Source organism: Amblyomma mixtum, chromosome 4 (genome assembly GCF_055824585.1).
Source record: "Amblyomma mixtum isolate Tamu chromosome 4, ASM5582458v1, whole genome shotgun sequence".
In the NCBI taxonomy this organism is placed as follows: Eukaryota; Metazoa; Arthropoda; class Arachnida; order Ixodida; family Ixodidae; genus Amblyomma; species Amblyomma mixtum.
The window spans coordinates 134,362,537-134,386,856 of record NC_143015.1 but is presented as its reverse complement, the minus strand read 5'-3'; the positions used below and the strand labels follow the sequence as shown (position 1 = coordinate 134,386,856).

The 24,320-nt window shown below is 45.6% G+C and overlaps 1 protein-coding gene across 1 annotated transcript; it reads left to right on the top strand.

The window, feature by feature from the left end:
• Positions 1-7,310: 7,310 nt before the first annotated feature.
• Positions 7,311-21,377, top strand: LOC149348302 (uncharacterized). Its single transcript, XM_089588052.1, has 6 exons — positions 7,311-7,394; positions 8,911-9,084; positions 17,352-17,377; positions 18,701-18,847; positions 19,432-19,448; positions 20,906-21,377. The coding sequence occupies exons 1-6, from the start codon at positions 7,322-7,324 to the stop codon at positions 21,057-21,059; spliced, it is 591 nt and encodes a 196-aa protein (XP_089444178.1). The 5' UTR covers positions 7,311-7,321; the 3' UTR covers positions 21,060-21,377.
• The last annotated feature ends 2,943 nt before the right edge of the window (positions 21,378-24,320 follow it).

Genomic DNA, 24,320 nt, shown 5'->3' with positions numbered 1-24,320 from the left:
TTGCAGCTCTTCGTTGACTATGCTCCGCACAAGCTCAGGCAGCGCCTTGTCTCCGGGTGCTGGCACGGACACGCCGTAGTCAGTGGCCGCTAGATTTGTCGGACGGCAGTACTGTGAAATACGTTCCTGCAGTGAGCGTTTCACGCTTGTGGCTTCCATGGCGAAGGCGGTGACGGGTCTTGGACGTTTGGGATTCAGGCCAGCAGAAAGCTGCTCTTTAATGCCATGCATGAACTGCCACACCTTCTTTGCCTCAAGCATGGAAGGATCGGCCCGATTGAAGAGGCGAGCCATGTCCTATATAAACATTGTCACGCTCTCATTGGACTGCTGGAGGGCGCCTCAGCAGTTGGGCAGAGCGGACGTATCTTACGCCGGCTCCGCCGAATTTATAATTATTTCACTAAGCATTTTCGGAACCGCAGCAACACCAGCTGGCTACACTTCAAATACAAAGAGATGGCCACCAACCTTTGTTCAGGTGGGACTGTTTTCTCCAATCCTTCGAGAATTCGAAGTCTAAGCGGATCGAGCTCAGTTCCTAAGCTTAACAGTGAGGCCACGACTCAGCTGCCCGCCGCGGCTCCACGGGCAAACTCTGCCGCAAACCATGACGACCCTGATGGGATACGACCCGGAGGGGTTGCAGATCGTCACCATGCCACAGGCGAGAAGGCCAGTTTTCGATATGGTTACGGAGGTGATTATCCATCGCAAAATTGCAGAATCGAAACGCGCATCAGCCCGTGACAACCACCCGACGCGGCAGAAAGGTCAAACGCCAGATGGCCGCGTCACCGCGGCATGGAATACGCCGCTGCAGCAGACGCTCCGTACGCAAGTCAAGCGTTGAAAGCCTCCTCCGCAGCCGCATATGAACAAGCAAGATGCAGTGATCATAATCAAGCCTTAAGGAACGCTGGATCTCAGCAGATTCAGGGGAGGCAACGTGGTCTGAAACGCCTTGCACATGGCAGCTGACGTGGTCCATGGACATTTGGCCCATATGGGAACAGATCATCGTCGTCTTCGGGGTGCAAGACGCCCAAATAAACAGAAAGATCCTGGCAATTCAAGAAATTCAGCTTGGGGACAAGGCACACGCAGTGTACTCTTTCCTCCGGCCGTCCGACGACACGTGCAAAGGAGTAATACAAGTGGACCGGAGGTTTTCCGACGAAGAGATTACGAAAGCGCTTCGCTCCCCGGACGCACCAGTGGTGAGCGTTAGGGAATTAGGTTCCTCCAATGCGGCGGCCATCACATTTAAAGGAAGACAGGCCCCGTTTCACGTCTTCTACTATGGTGAAGCGGTTCCCGTGCGCCTATACAAGAAAACGACGCCAGCCTGCGCACTGTGCGGGAAACTCGGACTACGGGCGGATGTTTGCCCTTGCCCTTCGAAGTCAAGATGTCCGCAGTGCGGCCAGCAAGATGTTCCAGAATCCCACGACTGCGAACACAAATGCACGGTCTGCGAAGGTGCCCATCCCATGGGGTCGAATGAGTGCAAGTGGAAGTACCGAACATCACAACAAACCAAGCCCAAGACAGGACGAGTCAGCCACTAGTCCAGGTCGCGGCTTCGCAACCGGTCGAGCAACAGAGGCTCATCGAGCAGCGGGGACAGACTGACCCACCAGGCCCAGTCCTCCAGCAACCATTCAGCAGCAGCCGGCTCACGCTCTTCAAGCAAAGGAACCGGGACTACCGATAAGGTGTCCCGTCGTACCACAACGGCAGCCGTCCAGCCGAGAAGACAAGAGGACCCCATGACAAGAAGCAAGCAGCGCAGCGGCAGCAAGGCGAGCTGGGCAGAGGTAGGTGCCTCCTCCCCCGAAGCGTTGGGTTACAAACGACTAAAATCAGAAAATAGCGCATTGAAATAACAAGTAGGCATCGCAGTCAATCCAAACAATACATTACCTCCATCAACGCAACAGGTATGTCCGATGGAAGAAGATAACGCAGATCTACCCCCTCCGTTTCCCCACCAATTAGAGACTAGTACCCCCGAGAGGCAAGCAACTCCACCAGACGCACCACACAAGGCACGAACTCCACAAGCACCACCACCGCAGGCACCAAAGCCGCGATGTGCAGAATGCCCCAAAACCCAGGAACGCATCCCTCGCTTGGAAAACACAATTCAAGACCTTATTACAAATTATGAATTAGACCTCATTACGTTACATAAATTAGAAATTACGATCGAGACGACAGTCAAAAAAATATTCGAATCAGTTATTGAACCCTTGATGGAAAACTTCGAACCAGTTGTATTCAGGATGCAAGCGGAGAAGATTAGAATTGACCGCAAACTTCAGGAATTATCACATAAATTTCAAAACAAGCGCACATAGCTACAGGGTAAAATGGGAACTCGTCGCCTACTAAGCATTGAGCGATCAACAGCCTGAGGGCGCACCGCATGAAGAGACCGAGGCTTCTAATCCTCAGCATAGCGCCACAAGCTATAGATAAACTTACCATCCTATGGTGAAACTGCAGGGGACTAAAACGGAAGAGGGAAACTTTACAAGAATACATAGACTCTCATGGACATACGCCACAAAAAATAGCCCCGCAATAAGTGAATATGGAGGCTAAGATCACAGGATACTCAACACATCAAAAAAATCCCTCGACATGCATCTTGGTCAGTAAATCATGCACGGCAACCAATGTATACCTTAACCTAGACAACGATATTGAATATACCTTCATAAAGGTACTGCCACAGCACAGAAACAACAAGGGCACCTATATAGTCATTATATATAGTCGCCCCAAACAGCACCGCGTAGCCTTCGATATGATCTTTCTTAAAGCACTGAGAGAAGCCCAATAAGCTCCGTTCGCTCTAGTTCGTTACTTAAATGCTTCTAGCCCCCTATGGGGATACCCGAGGGAAGACGCGAGAGGCATAAAACTAGCATCCGCCATCGCTGACATGGCCCTGACGCTACTCACGGGCCCGCAGCACCCGACGCGAGTCGGCACCAGCATAACGCGGGATACTTCCGCCGACCTCACGCTTGCGCGCAGTGCCCTTAACTATGAGTGGCTCAATACGGGAGAGACCCTAGGCAGCGATCACTACGTCCTGCAGACCATCTTCGAAAGCAACAAGCACAGCAAACCATAAGGGCAAGCCGGAATTACAGACTGGGAGACATTCATGAAATACACCAAACTAGCTACATCGGAACAAATAACCAGCTACGAAGATTGGGCGGCCTCCATTCTCAACCTTAATGAAAAGCTCACAAAATCACTCGCCACCACAGAGGACCACCCAGCTGTTGACCACCATTTCCTACACCTTCCGGAAGCCAGAAGTAGTCTGATAAAGCAGTGGAAAAAACAGACACAATCGGAAACTCATAAATCGAATAGTCAAGCTTACTATTCAAGCAGACCAATACGCATGGGACCTCTCTCGCACCAACTGTCTAACAAAGTGTGAATCTCTCAAAGGCCGCCTAGAAACCAAGGCTACGTGGAACGTTCTGCGATGCCTAATTGACACTCCGAAAGCGAAGAGTGAACAACACAGAAATTTGCGTCGAGCCCTACACAGCTTTCAAGGCACAGATCACGAACTCGTGAATGAACTCATGCGTCGCAATATCTGCATCGCGAGAGACCCACCACCCTGCAATAAGAAGTACCGGAGGGGAACCGAACGAAGACCCAGATAAAGAAGATAGCCCCGGGACTAGACAAAATTACGGACGGACCTCTCGCCAACCTCGGCACGGAGGCTCTGCAGCAACTCGCGGATTACATAAACGACTGCTTGCGCACCGGCACCATTCCACAAGCATGGAAAGCAGCCAATGTACACTTTATCCCCAAACACGGCAAGAAAATCAGCATAGAAAACCTGCGCCCCATATCTCACTCACGTCTTGCGTAGGGAAACTCGTGGAAAAGGCAGTCCACGCGCGCCTCTCCCGTTAACTTGAAGACCATGAGCTACTGACACACACGATGTTTGGATTCAGGGCCCACTTGTCCACCCATGATGTGCTTCTACAATTCAAACGCGAAGTCACTGATCCCGCACGTAGAAACAGTAACCGAGCGCTTTTAACCCTCCACCTTAAGGAAGCGTTTGACAACGTCAAGCACTACATGGTCCTCAACAACCTACACGGCACGAACTGTGACCAGCGAATTTACTCATACAGCTGGGATTTCCTTACGGACAGAAACGTCAACATCAGCACCAGCAAAAAACAAACAACGCAAGTGAAGATGGGCTCGAGAGGCACTCCGCAAGGGGCAGTACTATCCCCACTTCTCTTCAACATTGCACTCCTAAATCTCTCACTCCTTCTCAATGAGGCACACGGCATACGCCACGCCCTGTACGCTGATATTGTAACCATCTGGATAACCACGGGAAGTACGGAAATGATTGAAGAACAACTACAAACAGCGGCAACAACAGTTCAAAATTATGCACGGGCGTGTGACTCACCTGCACTGCCAAAAATCTGAACTCATAGTCTTCCGTCAGCGCAATAATCAGGACACCATCAACATCCGCGTTGACAACTCACTCTCCAAGAAATTTCAGACCCTCAAGATACTGGGTCTGTACATGAATAAAAATAGCAGCAACCTCTTCACCCTCCAGAAACTCCGGCTCGAGAGAGCAAGTCGACAGGATGATCGCCAGGAGAACGACGGGGAAAAACGGGATGCGAGAAGGAGATAATCTTCTACTGGTGCAGGCTTTCGTCGTAAGCCGCGTTGTCTACGCAGCACCCTACCTCCGCCTCAAGAAGCGTGACATCAAGAACCTAGACCTCATAACCATAACAGCCTACAAGAAGGCCCTGGGCCTCCCTCTTCCGACATTGACGGACCGGCTCTTACCACTGGGAGTGCATTACACGATAGACGAGCTGATAGAGGCACACCTCACGGCGCATGTGGTTTGGCTCTCCACTACTCGGACTGGCCGACAAGTACTCATGATTTAAGCATCAATTGTCCCCGACAGCTAGACGCCAAAAACGACGTCCCAGCCTCATGGACAGGGAAATTCAAGGCAGCTCCACTACCCAGGAATAAGCACCCCGATTTTCACCAGTCAAGATGAGAAGCGCGAGCCGAAGCTATGAAAAGGCACTACGGCGGGCGCGAAGGCGTGTTCTATGTCGATGCTGCGGGTCCCGAGCAGGGAATGACGGGCGTCCTGGTAGTGCACTAAAATAAAACAAGGAACGGACAAGGACTGGCTAGCCAGGACATAATGGATGCGAAAGAAGTGGTGATTGCTTTAGCTGCAACACACACTAGATCGGAATACATTCTTACAGATTCACAGAGAGCGTATCGCAATTACCTCAGCAGCAGGATCGCACCGCTAGCAGCTAAAATCCTGCAAGATAGCAACACTCGTGGCTACTAACCCACACACAAACACTTATTATGGCTACCAAGTCACGAGGGCATCCCAGGGAATGAGAGCTCACATGTCTGAGCCCAAGCATTTCTCTCCAGGGAACCCAGTACGGATGCCGTGGAACCTCCTACCCCACTATTAACATACAACGACATATTTCAGCACTTGAGATTATCTCATCGGGTCTATCCTCCGCCGGCTAAGACACTAGGCAAAGTGTAGGAACTATACCTCCGAAAGCTACAGACCAACACTTGCAACAATCCGCGTTGACCACACGCAACAGACCCGGAGCCATGTGACTCACAATGCAAATTCTGTGGGGAGAAGGCGGACCTGTACGATATGATATGGGCCTGTCAACGAAATCAGGCAGTCTCTATCAATAACCAGCCAACGTAGGATGGGTTGGAGGCAGCTCTGATCAGCTCAGACGAAATGAGTCAAAAAGAACTCATCTAAGGAGCGCGGACAGCACACAACGCCATTGGGGTTTCGGACAGAGAGCTCCAACCGCCGCTACAACCTCCTAACAAATTCATTAAAATATTTTCCCCATCACCACCATTGGACTGTTGTCGACCTGGAGCGAAGGGCAATTTCAGAGTTCTCCTTTCGCTCGCTCGAGCTGAATGTGGCGAGGAACTCACGGCAGAAAGCTGCCCAGTTGGAGAAGGACGCCTCATGGTTCTCAAACCACGTCTTCGCCGAATCTTGCAGCGCGAAAAAGCGCTCAACAGCATCCCCTCGTCGTCCCATTGGTTGGACGCGGCAACATGGTCACAACTGGCCAACGGATGTGATACATCCTCGAACCTGTAGCCGTGGAAAGATGGCGGCGACCAAGGCACGAGAAGGACGAACGGCGGGCAGTGCTCGAGTACTGACCTTTCTGGGTGCCCTTGGTGTACGTCGTGGCCCGCATCGGCGTTGCTAATGGCTCAAACTCGAATTGCGGGCTTCGCAGGCGTCGGCTGTGTTTGTGAACGGGCGTCATGAATATCGTCCTGGTGACCGTACATGGGATGGAACCCGGCACCTCCACCAAATGGCAAATGTAGCAAGAATGAGCAGAACCCTGCCGTTTACTGGGACGAGGATCGCCGAACAACCGCGCTCATTCGAGACGAAGAAAACACTTTGCCAAACGCCAAGCTATAAGGTTCAGTCACAAGGTGGCGCCGGAAGAGTTTAATCAGTAGAGTCCCTCTACTCGTCTGTGTGGCAATATTAAACCGCGCTAACATCTCCGAGCTTCAGGTATTTCTCGGTGCGCAAGGAACAGGTCACGGAATATATCATCACTATCAAACACTACTATTTGTTTCTGCCTGATGTCATCTTTGGTACAGTATTGTTCATTTGCATATTGTACTTACCATTGCTTATCTGGAAAACGCCATTATGTGACCTATTTTAATTGGTTCTTTCGGCATAAGCTATATATTCTATTTTTTTCCGTAAAATGTAAGCGTACACATTGTTAGAGTAGAATTCTGTCTGAGGAAAAATTCTAGAGGCCCGTGTACTGTGCGATGCCAGTGAACGTTAAAGAACCCCAGGTGGTCGAAATTTCCGGGGCCCTCTATTACGGCGTCTCTCATAGCCTGAGTCGCTTTGGGACGTTAAACCCCATAAACCAACTAAACCAACCAGAATTCTGTCGTCATAGTATCACATGAAAAGGCGGGCTTGAACGCAGTCAAATGAACTTGCTCCACTTTTTGTTAGAGCCCCCTGCGTTGTTTTTGACAGAAATAATCTGAATTTGAATTTGAAATTAGTAATAAACTCAGTTAACTCGCAATTTCTACCTAAATGACAACACTCAGCACTTTAACGAACGCAACATCTTTGACCAATTTTTTTATACTGCAGGGCAGTCAAGAGACCAGAACAATGAACGTCCTCCCGGTCGCTCTTGTCACAGCCTTGGTGACCTTGGTTGGGGCACGTAAACTCTTCTGTGAAGGTCAGTCTCCCATCCCATCTTCCACAGATCCCTATCTACAATTTTTTTTTCTGGCCTAGTCAGCTCTGCAGACGTCAAAGAGATAAGCTGCTCAAGAGAAAAGCGTGATTGGGAGACCTACATTAATTATTGTTAAGCAGGTACTTAAGCCATAACCAACTTTCAGCTTTATCTATATAGCTAATATTTGCGCGTTTGCACACTTCCGCACATGCGTGCATGTTGTCAGGGGAGGACTACATTGCGGACGAAAATACAGCGGAAATTCAGGTAAGAATCGGTGCATGAATATGTGCGGTCTTGTCAGGCGGCGCCGAAACACCCTGAATGGGCAAACGGCATATGATAAAAAGATGGCACTACTATCTCTCGGACTGATGGCTTTGCCAAAAGCCTGATTGATACCTTACATATCGCTTGGCATTTGTTTGAAATCCCTTCTCAATCTGTTGAACACTAACTCTTGCGGAAATGAGCCATCTCGTTTCCTTCCAATTTATTGCGAAATTGTCATGTAATTGGACTCCGTACGTAACAAATCAGAACCAAGAGCATCTGCATCTGTGGTGGCTCTGACATATCGGGGAGCTTTTTTACAGATTCAAAAATTGCAAGATGGAGGCTGACATGTAATTTCTAGTTTAAAAGGCAAGTGTCGAAAAGATGCTGAATCGCACTTTATGAATGGGTAAAATCTTTCCTACAGCTGTCGTCACTGCGGTTTATCCAGTCGGTAATCGTCGATTCCAGAGCTTGCACGCTTTATCACTTAATTAACTCCATAGGAATGGGCTCCTACCATTTCACCTCGCGTAATGGGTTCGCGAGCGCAAACCAAAGAGAGCTGTCGCGGGCGAACTGTATCTGCATCCATGTGAGAACAAAAAGTTACAGGGTTGCACTCAGTCTGCTCAGGAGCGGAAATGCGAAAAACCTTTCCCTGTCCTCTTTTTCACACTCAATTTTTCATTCTTTCTTTATTTTGTCTTTTTATTACTTTTTAGTTTGCACTAATTTTTGCTTTCTTGATTTTTATTTTACTTTAACTTTTGTATTTGTAATGTAAAAACATCTTTATTTACTGTTTATTTTTGTTTATTTTATGTTTATTTCCTTCAGTTTTGTAGTTCATTTCTTTATATATAACTTGCTTGTCAAATGCCGCTTATAAACCTTTATATTTTATTATATTTACCATGCAACTTATGATTAACTGTTCGTGCGGACAATATTCGTCCCCAAACTTCTCTCTACAACTTCTGTCCACGCCACTGATGAGTCAAGAAAGGCTTACGCCTTAATACAGAGAATAGCAATAACTTTGCGAAAGTTTCGAGGGAAAGCCCTTGAATACACTCGTCTTAAACTCGCCCATGACCCTTGCACTGGTTGGTCCGTTGCTGTGCTGGTGAATTGAATTTGTTTCATTAATTCCTTTGCAGTGTTTTACGTGTGTCCTTTCCTTCGCGTTCATAACGATGACGTCCGCTCGTGCTTGTTTTTCGACACGCTCCAGAGTGCTGGAACCCTAATCAAGAAAAGGCAAAGTGCGTTGACTGGTCGCTGTACGAAGACACTTGCGAAGGAGTGCCCTTTATAGCGTGTAAGCCCGGATATTGCAAGTGCCACTGCCTGGAAGGGTACTTCCGGCGTTGGGACTACCAGTGCGTGAAGTCTCAGAGAGAATGCTGTGAGTACGGAATCACCTGTGCCATAGTTGCTAGACATCTTAAGCGTTTTATTAATTTTGCACCTGTGTAAAAGCTACCATGAGCTTTGAGAAGTTCAAAACTTCGCTGGATAAAAATAGTGCCTATTAGAATGTCATGTACTCCACCCTTTCTCCACAGTCAGGTGTTATAGGCAGAGGCCTTGAGACAGTCGTATGCATAAAACGACGTTCCATGTGGCAATTCACATGGCCGCTCGATCTCATGACTGATGCATGTATCATGTCTTGCAGTAATACTCATGATACCGATTATTTACCAAGGAGTCATCTGGTACAAAAAGAAACTTTTATATGTTACCATTGCCCCAGTCTACACGTGCATGGACTACTTGACCTGGGTACGCAGAAACCTCTTTGACAACTGACCCTGCGGCTTGCGTCAGTGCTTCTTTTTTTTTCAGCTGTTATGGGAACCAGTAGTCGGCTTATCTCGTAATAACCAAACGGACTAATTATCACGCCTGACGACGACACTGTGCTGGCGGCCCTGGTAGCAATATTTCGTGCGCTATTTTCCTATAACTTTTGTATGGAAGCAAGTGCAGTACAGTATGGTTTGAGAGGTTTAGACTTCGAGCCGCCACGGCTGCTCAGTGGTCATGTCTCTAGGATGCCCAGGGCCAGATCAAATTATGCCATTGGCAGTAGTTGCTTTCAATTAAATTCAAACGATCTAAGTCCCATTGGATGAGTCAAGTCCCCAAAGCCTTGCACCATGGCTCCAGTTTCGCCTGACTCCTTTCAGTCCTTCCTCGACCGTTCCCCCCAGGTGTGAATACGTGTTCGCAGAAATTCAGACGGGCACTGCGCTGTTCTGTTCCCCCCAAAAAACATTTTAATTTTCATTTTTGAGAGCATTAGCTATTATTATGTTCAGATTTTCATGAGGTCTGCTACCACAATGAGATCGCAGCGCCATCTGTGGCAGCCACTAGAAAACAACACGTCTCGCGTTGAGAATTGTAGCGCCATCTACCATTAGAACTGTAGAAACAACCACTTGCCGCGTGCCTATGATAACTTCACGATCCATTACGGTGGAAAGAGTTTGAACTATGTAGGCATATACAAACAGCTAACGCTCGTTACTTAAAGTCTTCCATACGGTGGCGGCCTTTTTTTAATGCTACAGCATTTAGGCAGTTGTAATGCGTTTTATTGCGTCTCCGTAACGAAATTCGATGATTTGTCATTTCCGTGATGATGCTGTCACGGCTACAATGAGCCCGATTGACCAATCAGTGAGCACCCCGAAATTTGAAATTCCCTACGAAATTCCCCGATTGGTCACGCGAGGCTCCGTTACCTTCTTAAGTCATCACAACGTGCCCACCGAGGTAAGTGGCAACCTGCCTACCCCGCAGGGGCGTCTGATTCATACAGACGTTGGTGAGTTGCGACAGCACGGGTACCTGAGCATCCGCAGGGACATCCCCGCAGGGGGATGATGGTGAGCAGTGCGCCACCACGGACCCGAGCACCCGCGCTTAGCCGTGCGTGGCGTCGCCGTGTCCGTGGAAAAGGGGATCCTGGTGGTTGAGCCGATGCCGAGCGTTAGGGCCTTTAAGGCCCCTTCGCGGAGGCAACACACCACTTTGGCCCCAGTTTCACGTAGACGGCACCTCCGGCCTGACCCGACCGGGGGAAATCGGCAGTCGCCTTTTCCTGTCCTCCCCTCCATCTTTCACTTTCCTATCTCTTTCTTGCTACCCTCCTGTCTCCTGTTCACTTCTTAGACCTTCCCTTTTTCCTGGCGGCTAGGGTTAGCCTTCTGTGGCCAACTACCCTGAGTTGCTTCATATTTGGTTATAGTTGTGGTGTACAGCTGGCGTGGGCAGGGCTTGCTTGCAAGTTCCTGTCCCGTCTCCTCGTTGTTCTCCATGGTGGGTGGCTGGCACCACGGCCGAACAACACATATTTTTCATGGCTCCCCCCTTTTCCAAACCAGATCGCGCTCACAAGAGAGGGCGGAAAGAGGCAACTGTTTTTCCATAAACCAAACTCATTTCCAAAGTTCTATGCTCTTCATAGTGAAGAAACAAAAAAAACCACGAGAACCATGTCCCCTATCTTAGTGTCAAAAAGTCTAACTGGTGCCTTGGGTCTCTGGTACAAACTCTCTAAAATGCCTAGTGGTGATCTGCTCCTTGAACTCAGAGACACTGCCCAATACTGAACACTTTCCAGCCTAGTGTCCATCGGGGAAATCGCTGTATCAGTTACAGCACACCGATCTGTAAACACCGTTCGTGGTGTGAAATCTGAATCAGATTTCATTCACCTGACCGAGGAAGAGATGCTTGATGGCCTCAGAGAACAGAATGTCATAAATGTATATCGAATAAAAATAAGGAAAGACAACAAAGAGATACCTACAAAGCACCTAGTACTGTCTTTCAACTCGAGCACACTCCCCGAATCCATAGAAGCAGGCTACCTCAAAATAAATGTCAGACATTACATTCCGAATCCACGCCGGTGCTTCAAATGTCAAAGATATGGTCATGGTTCTGAAAGCTGCCGTGGCCGCGAAACTTGCGCAAAATGTGCCTGGAAAGAACACACTTCCGAAAACTGTGAAGGAGCAGCACCTCGTTGCGCAAACTGCGAAGGCGATCACCCCGCCTATTCAAGGCCATGTCCCTCGTGGAAAAATGAGAAAGAAATCGTTACAATGAAAACAAAACAAAATAACACATTTAAGGAAGCGCGAAGACTTTTTACGCAAAGAACAAATTCAACTTTTCCACAAAAACAAACTTTGCTGATGTAGGGCGCAGAGGCGGCGCACCACACAGCACTCCGGCATCTGCCCAGGCCACTTCCACCGAGTCTATGGCAGGGCCATCCGCGCCCCAGGCAGGGACAGCGAACGCTGCTCTGCCATCTTCAAAGCAGGGAGCGCCGGCTCACGGGTCGGCACCCCGCAGGACTTCCCCCCGCCGGGGGAGGCCTGACACCGACACATCCGCGGCTTCTCCGCGGTCGTCCAGCACCCCTAGTGAGGGGATGGAGGTAACTCCCGATCCGCCCGCTTTGCAGCGGCGGAACCGCTCTCTTGAGCGAAGAAAAAACAGGACCCCGATAACGGCCCCAAAAAACAAGTAAATCCCTCCAATCCTCACCAAAAACATAAAGATGACTTTCCTACTTCAATGGAACTGTAGAGGATTGCTTTTTTTTTCACTTTGAAGGTTTGACGGTATATTAAAACGAAATACAAATGAGTTGTTTCAGAAAAAAGTTAGTACAGTAGGAGGTCTCAAAGTGAAAACTGTCTGGGGGACCTCCCATCCGGAATTCACAACAAAAGTGGACAAGTTTGGCAGGGGAGCTGGAACATAAATATAGAATGAAGTTAAAACCTATTAGTGTAATTTGCGGCAATGAATAAGTTATACAATAGTTAGCGGGCATAATTTAACAAAAAAGGCATACAATAGCAAAGAATAAGAGCAAGAGAAAGAACACAAAAAGACACCAGATAACAATCGGCTTTGAATAAACGGAGATATAAAACAGAGGCGGAGAAAAAAAAATAAAGGTTCCAGATGAGTAACAATATGACCGTTTGCGGTCAGTGGGGAACAGAAAATAAGATTAAGGCAACCTTAAGCATGGCATCAAGCTGAATGGGTTAATAAGAGATGTTTGTTTAGTAAAGTGTAGAAAGCGGGCTGGGAACGTGCGAATTTGATTGCTAGTGGTAATGAATTCCAGGTTTTGATGGCGGAGAAAAAAGCAGTTCGTTTTCCATAATTTGTGTTAACTTTTGGTAGAAGCTTATTGTTTTGTTCAAAGAATCTAGTGTTACTGCTATTAGCAAGGAAAGATGCGGAAAAACAGAGAAGTTGTTTGTTATCATTGCGAGCGCGGTAGATTAGAAGACCTAACCTAAGATTAAGGAGGCACTTCAACGGCAGAATGTTTAGGACAGAGTAAAGAGGTGAAGCAGAGGCTGTGTATGGGCTGAAAGATAAAATTCGAAGCGCTTGATTTTGAAGAAGAGAAATTGCAATGATATAAAACATTTTCTTGGGTCAATATTTCCTGTAGCTTTCTGTTTTCAGGACACCAACCTCGGTCTACAACATACGAATATCCTGAGACATTATCAAAAATTCCGATGCGATCGCAAGCATGCTAACAGACTCACAGGAGGCGTCGCAATTGTCACTCAGAGCGGTGTTCCTGCTCAAAAAATCAATCTTAATACAAAACTGGAAGCGGTTGCGGTTAGCGTCGTCAGCTACAAAACCGTAACTACATGTTCTGTATATCTTCCCCGCACATAACATTAACTATCCTAGATTTAGAAGGCGTGATAAATGCACTAGCACTACCAAAGCCATTCCTGGTAGTTGGCGATTTTAACGCTCACTCACCGTTCTGGGGAAGCGAACACTGCGACTCGAGGGGCCAAATAATCGAAGATTTCATCCCCTCAAATAATATCTGTCTTTTAAATACAGGAAAAGCCACATATTGTTGCCGAAGCTCGGGAGGTATGAGCTCCCTCGATTTGTCTTTCTCATCGTCATCCGTTTTTAACGATTTTAGATGGGACGTCATTGACAACCCGTATGGCAGTGATCATCTTCCAGTACGAATTAGTTTAACATCTGCACCACAAATAATCCCAACAAAACCGCGACGTTGGAAGCTTCACCACGCTGACTGGTCACTTTTTAGAGCTAAAGCAACTTTAGAAGATATAGTTTTAGAAAACCTCACCATCGATAAGATAAATGAAAAGTTCACGGATTGTATAAGTGCCGCACTCACAGCTATTGCTCAGTCGTCAGGCCTGGTGCGACAGAACCACAAAATGTGGCGGACAAAAGAGTGCAAAGAAGCAAAACAACAACAAAATTGAGCTTCGGGTAAATTTCGCTCGTAACCAACACAGGAGAACTTCGTGAATTTTAAAAAGGCAAGAGCCAAAGCCCGGTACGTCCGTCGGAGTGCCGAGAAAGCATCATGGCAGCGTTACATCTCTTCTATAAACAGTCAAATTACATCTAAAAAACTGTGGGAGCAGCTTCGGAAATTAAATGGCAACTTCTCACCGTTCACAGTTCTCTTTTGACAACATCTGGCACACAAACAAGCATAAGAGAACAAGCAAACATTTTGGGGGAACACTTCGCTGCAGTTTCCAGTTCATCACACTATACGCAGTCATTTCTAAAGCACAAAAATATAGCTGAAAAGCAGACTTACGTTAAGTGGGGGGGGAAACCAACAATACAACAATATAATTACCCTCCAAGAAATAAATAAAATACTGTCTGCCGGAAAAAGAACTGCACCAAGACATGACCAGATACACTACGAAATGCTTGCACAACTTTCCAAACCTGCCATAGAAGCACTCTTGAACTTCTTTAACAAAATATAGATAGAAGGAAGAACACCTAAAGAGTGGAAAAGAGCCGTCATAGCGCCATTCCTGAAACCAGAAAAATCACCAACTTCCCCCAGTAGCTACAGGCCAATAGCCCTTACAAGCTGTCTCGTTAAATCTTTTGAAAGTGTCCTCAATATCAGACTAACTTTTGTCCTTGAATCCCGTGAACTTCTTGACATCCATCAATGCGGCTTTAAAAAGACATGCTCAACAACTGACCATCTAGTTCGCCTTGAAACCACAATCAGAGAAGCTTTTATACACAAACAGCACTGTCCAGCAGTCTTCTTTGATATGAAGAAAGCGTATGATACAACGTGGAGGTTCGGGATCTTCCGCGACCTAGGGGACGTCAGCATCCGCGGCAGGATGTTAAACTGCCTTAATGTCTTCCTCTCCAACCGTTCTTTCCATGTACGACTAGGCTCCACCCTGTCAAGAAACTTCATTCAGGAGAATGGGGTACCTCAAGGTTCTATGTTAAGCACGAACTTATTTATTGTAAAAATGAATTCCATAACTAAAATAATCCCCAAGTCCATCATGTATTCAGTCTACATTCATGATCTCCAATAGCCTGCACATCCTCAAACGTAATAACATGCGAAACACAAATACAACTGACAGTAAACAAACTAAGAACATGGGCAGATAAAAATGGTTTCAAGTTTTCCACGAAAAAGTCAGTAGCTGTTCTCTTCTCGCTTAGAAGCGGACTACACACTGATCCCAGCCTTTTCCTGAACGAGGTCACATTGCCAGTAAAAGACGAGCACAACCTTTTAGGAATAACATTTGAGAAAAAACTCACATTCCTGCCGCACATAAACTCCCTTAAAAAGAAAACTTCCTGATCCCTGAATATACTAAATATACTCTCACGAAAACACTGGGGCTCCGATAGGCCATGTCTCTTACAAATTTAGAGCGCTGTAGTACGCTCTACCTTAGATTATGGATGTATAATTTATGGGTCAGCCAGACCATCGTACCTTAGACGTCTGGATTCTGTGCATAATTTAGGTTTGCGTCTCTCTACAGGTGCATACAGAACGTCGGATGCAATCTGTCTCTATGTAGAAGCTAACGAACCATCACTTACAGACAGAAGAGCCATGCTCACATGCTTGTACATTCTAAAGATCCGTTCACTGCAGAAGCATATATGTTATCCAGTGGCCACAAAGTGTCCATCTAGAACAATGTTTAATAACAAACCGCAAGCTACCCGCCACTACTTTTGCGATTTGAAGAGATGTGCCAAATTTTCGGTGCACTAAACAGACTGCCAAGCATTGCCAGAAGGCGAGATCCACTACCGCCATGGTACAACTTCCCTGCAGTCTGGGATCTGAGTCTTACACAGTTCCATAAAAAACAAATTCCACAACAACATATAATACAAGAATTTCTTACACTCCAGCAAATGTACAGTACTTTCACTGCTTTTTATATAGATGGTTCAAAAACTGATGCTTACGTCGGAAGCGCACTAGTGCAGGGTAATTGGAATAAAATAGTAAGGCTTCTACAGTGTGTATCCGTCTTCACTGCCGAATGTTACGCGGTCTGTGTTGCCATATAAAAAATAGTAAACAAGAACCTCGCGAACAGTATTATTTACACTGACTCACTAAGTGTCCTTACCGCCCTTAACTACAGTAATGCAACCACTCCGCTGCTTGACGACATCATACACAACATAACAAGAGCCGTCGCTCAAAGACAAAACATAAGGCTATGCTGGGTACCAAGTCATGTCGGCATAAAAGGGAACGAAAGAGCAGATTTCTGCGCTTCCCAAGGTCGTGACAAGCCAATTAAAAATGTAAATATGCCGTATAGAGATTGCGTAAACTTAGTACGTCTTAAAGCGCGAAAAAAATGGCAGTCCGTTTGGAAGAACGAAATAAAAATAAACTACACTCGGTAAAGCCAGTCTTAGGAGAATGGAAGTCATGTGTGCACCAGGACCGTTTTAAGCAAGTCGTTACATGTCGTCTCCGTATAGGCCATACGCACCTCACACACAACTTTCTTCTGACTAAACAAGAGAAACCAGTTTGTACATGTGGAGATGAACTTACGGTAAATCATATTTTATTTCAATGCTCTAGACTCGAAAAGCTCTGCAAAAAGTGCTTTTCGCTGTTTTATAATCAATCCATTACTTTTCATCCCGCGTTACTCATAGGTGATAATGCAATCGTTGACATGTCCTGTGTATTTAGATTTTTAACAGAAGCAGGTTGTCTCAGCAAGCTTTAAATCATGACCCAGTGATTCACATGATGTCGCTCAGCCGCTTTCTCATTCTTGAGAAAAAAGGCTGAGGCTTTGATCTGATTGGTTGGGATCCTCGATATCCTTGCCCAGCCAAGGATGGACGCTGAGGCTACCTGACCTTTTTAAAGTTTTTACCTTTAGCCATTCCTAAGTCTCTTTTTTTCTGTTATTAGTAGCTAGGTAAACTTTTAGGCCCTTTACACCACTAATCATTTTTAGAAATTTTATTAAATCGCGCAGAAATTATTTCATATTCCTTGTGCTTGGCGCATGATGGTCTTAGTTGCCTACGTGCCATTAAACCGAACACAACACAACACAACACAACACAACGCATCGTGCCTACAGGACTGTGAGCAAACTGCCCACCGTTGCCAGATTCAACGCTGCATAAACATTGCTCTGTGAACCTTTGACGTGAAACAATTTTCTGATTAAATCGATGAAAACGATGTGCAGAGAGAGTTGATTCATTTTTTCGTTTTTTTTTTGCAATCAAACTGATGGCGGTACCAAATATCAATCAAAGATCTAAACACGGGGAGCCCTGAACACGTGAGCATTTCATTCTGTGCATTTCTGCTAAAGTTGTTCTCTGACGAATATCTCACTTTTTTTTAACTTCATGCCTTAAAATTTTGTGGAAATTTTTTGTGTATTTAAAATTTTTTGTTCAGATGTTCATATTTGTTGAAACTCTCGTTTCTATGATGCGCATGCATAAATTCACTAAATTCACTAAGGTTTGTGTGGGTTCGTGTAATCTTCGGATTACTGAGGCTTGCTTTCCTACTTTGTAATCTTTGGTTAGCTCAGCGGGAAAATTTTTCCAAATCTTATCTGATTGGTTGCTAGTCTTAAAAATTCTAAATGTGCTTTGCGCAATATCTCCGTTTTGTGGTCAAATGCTGGCGATTATTATTCGGCTTGTTCCGGGAACATGCTAATGGATTGTGCAAGAACAGCTGTATTTTTTTTATCAGGAATGTCTCATGCACTTCACCTTAATTCAATTTCATCAGTTATTACAGTAGTAAGCGGTTTGAAAAATTTCCTTGAATGCGTTACTTCTTCAGGATTGCTTGCTTCATTGAGGCCTGGTGGCAGTTCATTTTTGAAAGGAGCTGCAGGCGTGATCTGTATCAGAGCGCTGGAGTTTGGTACTATGCAAATTATTATCTCGTTAACACTGCAAACCCAGTCAATAAAATCGTGGGATATATGTTCTCAACTTCCAATCTTACGTCACTACTGCCACCTACAGTCCAGCTATGTAAAAAAAAGAAGACTTATTGCGCGTGGGAGCTGTTTACGTAAGTTATATAACTAGCCAAATTTTAGCTGAACCCTTGGCGTCTTAAAAAGTAAACCATCACACATATGCTAAGGCCTAAACCATAATGAAGCGATAAAATTTGAAAAACTCTCCATAAGCCATCAATACAGCTGCCAGCCTTTATGGAATATTAAGTTTGCTTTTCCAGCATGGGTGGGGGATTTTGTTTTGCTGATTTAAAGACCTTACAGCAGGCAGTCTCCAATTTCCAGACCGTACACTTGGCATTGTTTTTAAATAAATATGTCAGGAAGCGAGTTTTGCTTAATACTGCGGTGTTTGAATGTTCTTCAGCGGATATCAATGAAACGTACTGATATCTTTACAGTCAGTGTGCTATTTAAACGTCATTTGTTACTGGATGAAACCAGGCTCTGATTAAAGAACGAGGGGAATGAATGTCGGTAATAAGAGCTCGTAGTACCTTATATATTAACAAAGAAGTGCAATAGGGGCTGCGTTTGAAAATTAATTTTTGCTTTGTATTGCCAAAGCAGTGTATGGTTTGTGGCAAAAAAAAATGAATGGCACTTTCCTTGCAGTGGTTGAAAAATACAGATGACCTTTACATAAAATATATGTCTGGATATCAGAACAAGTGGTACCCATTCAAATGCTTCAAATCTAAATACAGACGCGCAAATGGCAATACCTTCTACCGAAATGTGGAGTTCTTAATGTCACATCAGGTGGGTACCATCTGAGGTTTTTATCGCAGTGTGTAGAGTACTATATAAAAAAAGGCGAAAAGCTTCACTACTGTAATTAAATTCGAGAACTTAGTACACATTTGAAACGATTCGACTGAGAGCATTTTGCAGCGTTTAAGCTCTAATTTCACTGCCCGCGCAAGCAGCGTCGCTCCTCAGAGACTGCTTCTGCTGCAGCATCGTTGCAGTCTTCTTTACATCATCTGTAGAGAACATCCTCGATTCATGGCACCGGTATCCAAATATTTGGCGCGTTTTTTATATCACTGATCTATTTTAACGGTCACTTTTTCGTCCTTCATTGCCTGAGAATGCGTAGGAAGTAAAGGAAAAGCTAAAGAATGACTCCTTTGGACCAGCCACCTTTCCTTCACGGTCCATGTAAGACCTTTTACACAAGCCAGAAATACTTTTATGCCGGTTACATTTTATCGTTTTTAAGTCCGCCCTTATTTGACACAGATGTGAGCAGAGAAAGGATGTATATTCGTTACTTAAAATTGCCTGAACGCCTGAAAGTTATATGCTTCTAAATAAAAAGACGTATTTTATTTCCCTTTCAGAACAAATGGATAACCAGGTACGGAGCGACCTTATAAGGAGGACATAAATTCTTCCTTTGGACCCCGTCAAGAAAAAGCCTTTGCCGCAATGACCTCGAAACTTACTATCTCGCCAGTCTTAGCACAATTCAATGCTGCCGTTCCCATGGAAGTCCCGAAAGGCGCACTGAAGGGGAACACGGACTCGTATTTTCACCGCTGGAACTCGATATACACGTTGCGAGCGTTCTTAGAATATTTGAATTATTGCCTTATGCGGCCGATTTCCTAAAACTAAATTCGATTAACAGTCGGGCTCCCGGCCTTTTTTTTTTAATTCCCCGCAGATAGTGGGAGGAGTGAACCAACCTTTAAGCCAGTCTCGTGGCGGCTTGCCGCTCTGCGATCGGTTGAGTGATACGTAGTGACCGGCGAAAGCAAAGAGTGCACGCGTGTATCTATCTCCGTGGGCCTGATTTGCAGCTATGTAGTCTCTGACTAGGTCTATTTATTCACGGAAACCTAAAAAACAAGATAAAAGCGAAAGCAAAGCCAACACGCGACTGCCTGAAAGGCACTTCATGCGTTAGTCGACCCTTTCCACCATCTGCGGGGAATTAAATAAAAACCGACCGACCGACCGACCGACCGACCGACCGACCGACCGACCGACCGACCGACCGACCGACCGACCGACCGACCGACCGACCGACCGACCGACCGACCGACCGACCGACCGACCGACCGACCGACCGACCGACCGACCGACCGACCGACCAGTCAGTTGAGCAGCGAGATGTCGGCCAGGGAGAGGGCGGCTCGCCAGACCGCAATGCGCAAGTTACAAAGAGCCACGGAAACCGGAGAAGAACGAGAAGTACGGCTATGCTTCGCATCCTAGGCTTAACCATAAGCTAAGCCAGGCCATTTTCTTCATTCTGCATCGTTCGGCTTCTCACAAACTCCTTACTAACTAGGGCCACTCCTTGTTTTCGAAAGTAGTCGACGACGTATAGCGTTACTTTTCCACCAAACGTCAGCTGACCTCTGCCTATTGGGTGACAAACTACGGTTACTCCGGTTGCTATTTAGTGGTAATCAATAATTTAGATGGCTATTATTATCAATTTAAGCTATTACTATTATTCGGAGTACTAGAGTCATTACTGTCTTTGAGTGTGGGACGTACTTCTGTTTAATTTTGGTGCTTCTTTAGCGTGCTAGTGTGATTTGGAGCTTCTAGTTTAAAACAGGTTCAGAAAGCGAGCACGAACTCGAAGCACCGCGCAATGTACGGTTAAGTACAAGGACTAAGACATGGGGTGTTTATTTACGACTCACTTCATTTTCATTTCATTTGATACTGTGGCATTGGTCGCTGCTGTTTTCAATGCAGCCTCTACGGGATGACGTGAAAAAAAAACAGTGAAGTAACGTGTTTTACTGGCGAGAATATGCCAGAGAGGCTAACAGCACGTGAAAAATTACCTTGCAGAGAATTCAATCTGGAATTGAAATTGGAGTATTCGGAGGGGCCGAGAAAAGATGCATACATTACCGTGAGGGGCGAATGTAAGTACTTTGCTGTTTTATTTCTGGTAAGCAACGAAGAACATCTCCAGCAGCTGAGAGACTTGCCGACGCATTAAGAAAGTGCAGACAGTAACTGAACGGTGCGCGACACTGGGTGAATTTTCATGCGCATAAGAATGCACATTTCTGGGGCTACTGCAAATGTAGTGAAGATGAGACGCTGTGCAACACACATAGGTGAGGAAGGTTCCTCTGGCCACTGCTACGAGACTTTCGGAATTCGTACCTGAAGTAGTCTCATCTGTACATATAACGGATTGTGCATATTTGTCCATATGGCCCGGCCTAGTTTCGGGTTAGCTGAAAAAGTTTTAAAAAGTCGCTTTGATGTAGTCTTATATGCTGAATACGTGTTTGCTCTTTATTTATTTACTGATCTGTATTACTAACCTTAAATATATGTTGTAATTTCTTGGTAAGTGCTTTCGCCGTTTTCAAATTGTGTCTTCATGTATTGTTCTTTGGCCACCGCATATACCTGGGCCTACATTGAGCTTGATTTCATGTCCCGATAAAGGGCGCAAATGTGTTAGGAACATATAAAGAAAGTAAGAAAGAGAGAAAGAAAGAAAGAAATAGAGAAAGAAAGAAGGAAAGAAAGTAAGAAAGGAAGAACAAAAGCAGCAGGAAAGAAAGAAAGAAAAAGAGAGAAAGAAATAATGGATCCACCAAGTATACCAATGGAAAAAAACTCGATCAGATCTACGCCGATATGCATTATTTCTGATAATACTATGAACGCGACAAATTATTTGAGAGTGAAACCGCTTTTTGCGAGCAGTGACGGGCAGGATACGGACCCAGAAGTTTATTTTCCAGTACAGAATGCACAGTTGGAATATTGGTAATATGAGTGCTGGCTGTCAGGGATAGTCGCAGCAATGCACCCCCCCCCCCCCCCTCCAAAAAAAAAGAAGCTATGCACACGAGCCCTAACGTTGGCGACATTAAAAAAAAGTAAGCTTTAAACAGAAAACCCAAAATCAATGAGTGGTGTGCCACCTCTCCTTACTTCCTCAAATTGAGGGTTTAATTATCGCTTTAATTATAGATTATGGAGTGTGTAAATATGGATAACTGAAGCGGGGGTGGCGGGCATAGAAATACCGCGTTACCAACCTGTCAAGAACATACGAGTCCGTATCTGTTTCAGCGCTGTCTTCAGTTCCCCTCGTTGGCTACAGCAGATCTGGAATGCGCCGAGAACGGAAAACAAAGCGGCAGTCTGGAGCTGTCGCGAAGATTGGGGCAGAGGCTATTCTCGCACCATCAGATCGAGATTATCACCACAAAGAATGAATAAGTGACGTCTACGATGAATGGATGGTATTGGAACCCGATTGTGTCTGCATAGCTAGTACTCATAACCCGCATTAGGACGCGTGTAATTTTCTGTGATTTTTTTGTCGGTCTATAAATTAGAATTTCCTGCACGGTTTGCTAGTTTTGCAATACGACAGCTATTGTTGTTGTTTTTCTTCCTTCGTTGCACTTTCGGAGTTTTAACGCTCTTATGACATCGCAGTAGAAGCAAACGCCTCTACTTATCATACATATTCGCGGTAACCTTCATTAAATTACGCGGTCTTTAATTTCGCGTATTACGTTTTGCTGTTCAGTATGCCTGGATACCGCTTTCGTCACTGCCTCTATCACCAACTGCAAACGAATGGCATTTGTCAAAGCTTCATTTCAAAGCATTTTTTTTATTTTCGCGATTGGTTATGATTATGTGAGGACATTCCAAATGATGAAAAAGTAGGCTGGCGTCAAATGATAATTTTAGTTGGGTGAACTGTGCCTACAATTAAGAGGCGCGCCATACTTCGTGCGGTAATGAAGAAGTGCGACTCTTTTCAGCAGCAAGCTCCGGCCGCTTCCTATTATAGAGCCACAACAGCAGACATCAATCTTTTCGAGAATAAATTGACACTCTTCTTATTTAATTTTTACATTTTAATTTATCCATGCGGCGTGTGAATGGCATGGGCCAACAAAAATGCAGAAAGGAGTGTGGTAGGGGACGCGCCACTCAGACAATTTCGGGAGGGGGGGGGTAGGGGTGTTCTAACATTGAAACACCCTCCCTCCCTGGCTACGCCGCTGATGCTTTATGCCCTTTGAACAGACCTATTGAAGCAATTGGTGTAATTTCAGACACAATATTTCGTGAAGTATATAAGCAGCAGAACCATGTTCGATTATTAGGAATACACTTGGCAGGACGATTTTCCGTTACTCTTAATTGTGGAAGCGATAAACTGGGCACTGATTTTTTTTTTCAGCTGGCGGACAGCGGCCACCAAATGTTGGATACAAGTATACCATCTTGCACATCAGCTACAACTGTATAATACTCGGCGATGAATACCCGGCAATAAATAGTAAGTTAATCTGTCCTTAACGCGTCGTTCAACGTAAATTTTTGAAACATTTTGAATGGACATCTTCGTCGTCGATAGTCCAGCAAGACATTGCAAGCCAACTTCAGTTTGCCTACAGTAAGGACTGCCAGTGTAATCTTGTCGCTTTAAAGCGCGAGGTCCACTCCTTCTTTATAACAGCTAGAAAGCGTAAAGGCTGCAGAAAAAAAAGCAACAGAAGGCAGAAAAATTAACCAACAAAAATCAAAACGTTAACTTGACTTCAGCCAGTCTCTAGCTGGAGATGAATAAATAGACAAAAAGGTAGTGAGTTTTGTCTCTTTTGGTTCATCACGGTTAGAGTAAGGAACACACGGAAAGGACAAAATAAAAAAAAGGAAAGATATGATGCATGTCGGAAAGGAATGGAACCGCCCCACACAATAGGCGTCGTAGTGTACTGTGGATTGCACATAGCCACAACTTTTTGTTGAAGCCGCACGAGCCACCGGTAAAACGGAGGTATTTTTCCTACGAAGGCAACCCCCTCAGAAAGAAGTCATTTTTCGGCAATTTGGCGCAATTGAGGCCATCTTGTTTTCGGTACACGATAAAAGAAAAATGGCGTTCCATTGTTATGGTAGCTAACAACAACAACATAGGGGTTTTTCCGGCGAAAACCTAACTGTGTGTGGAATCCAAACTTCTCCCCTGCTTAGTGGCACGTTTCTGGTCAGCCACAGGGATGCTTGTGAGCCAAAAGCACCGTTTACTGTGGCGTCGAGTGATCCATGGCGGACTTCCACTTTGATAAAAACTTTACTGCGGCCACACCAATGAGGAGCTCGAAGCAAGAAAAGTTGAATTGAGCAGATTGCGAAGACGCACTGGGCCTTTCCTCTGCCCGAGCGCACTATGAGATAGCCCCACGGCAATCGTACAGGCGCAGACATA

Coding starts and splice junctions, on each gene's coding strand:
- LOC149348302 (XM_089588052.1), top strand. CDS start 7,322: ATGAACGTCCTCCCGGTCGCTCTTGTCACAGCCTTGGTGACCTTGGTT. Junction 7,395..8,910: donor ACGTAAACTCTTCTGTGAAG/GTCAGTCTCCCA, acceptor GACACGCTCCAG/AGTGCTGGAACCCTAATCAA. Junction 9,085..17,351: donor GAAGTCTCAGAGAGAATGCT/GTGAGTACGGAA, acceptor TATCAATCAAAG/ATCTAAACACGGGGAGCCCT.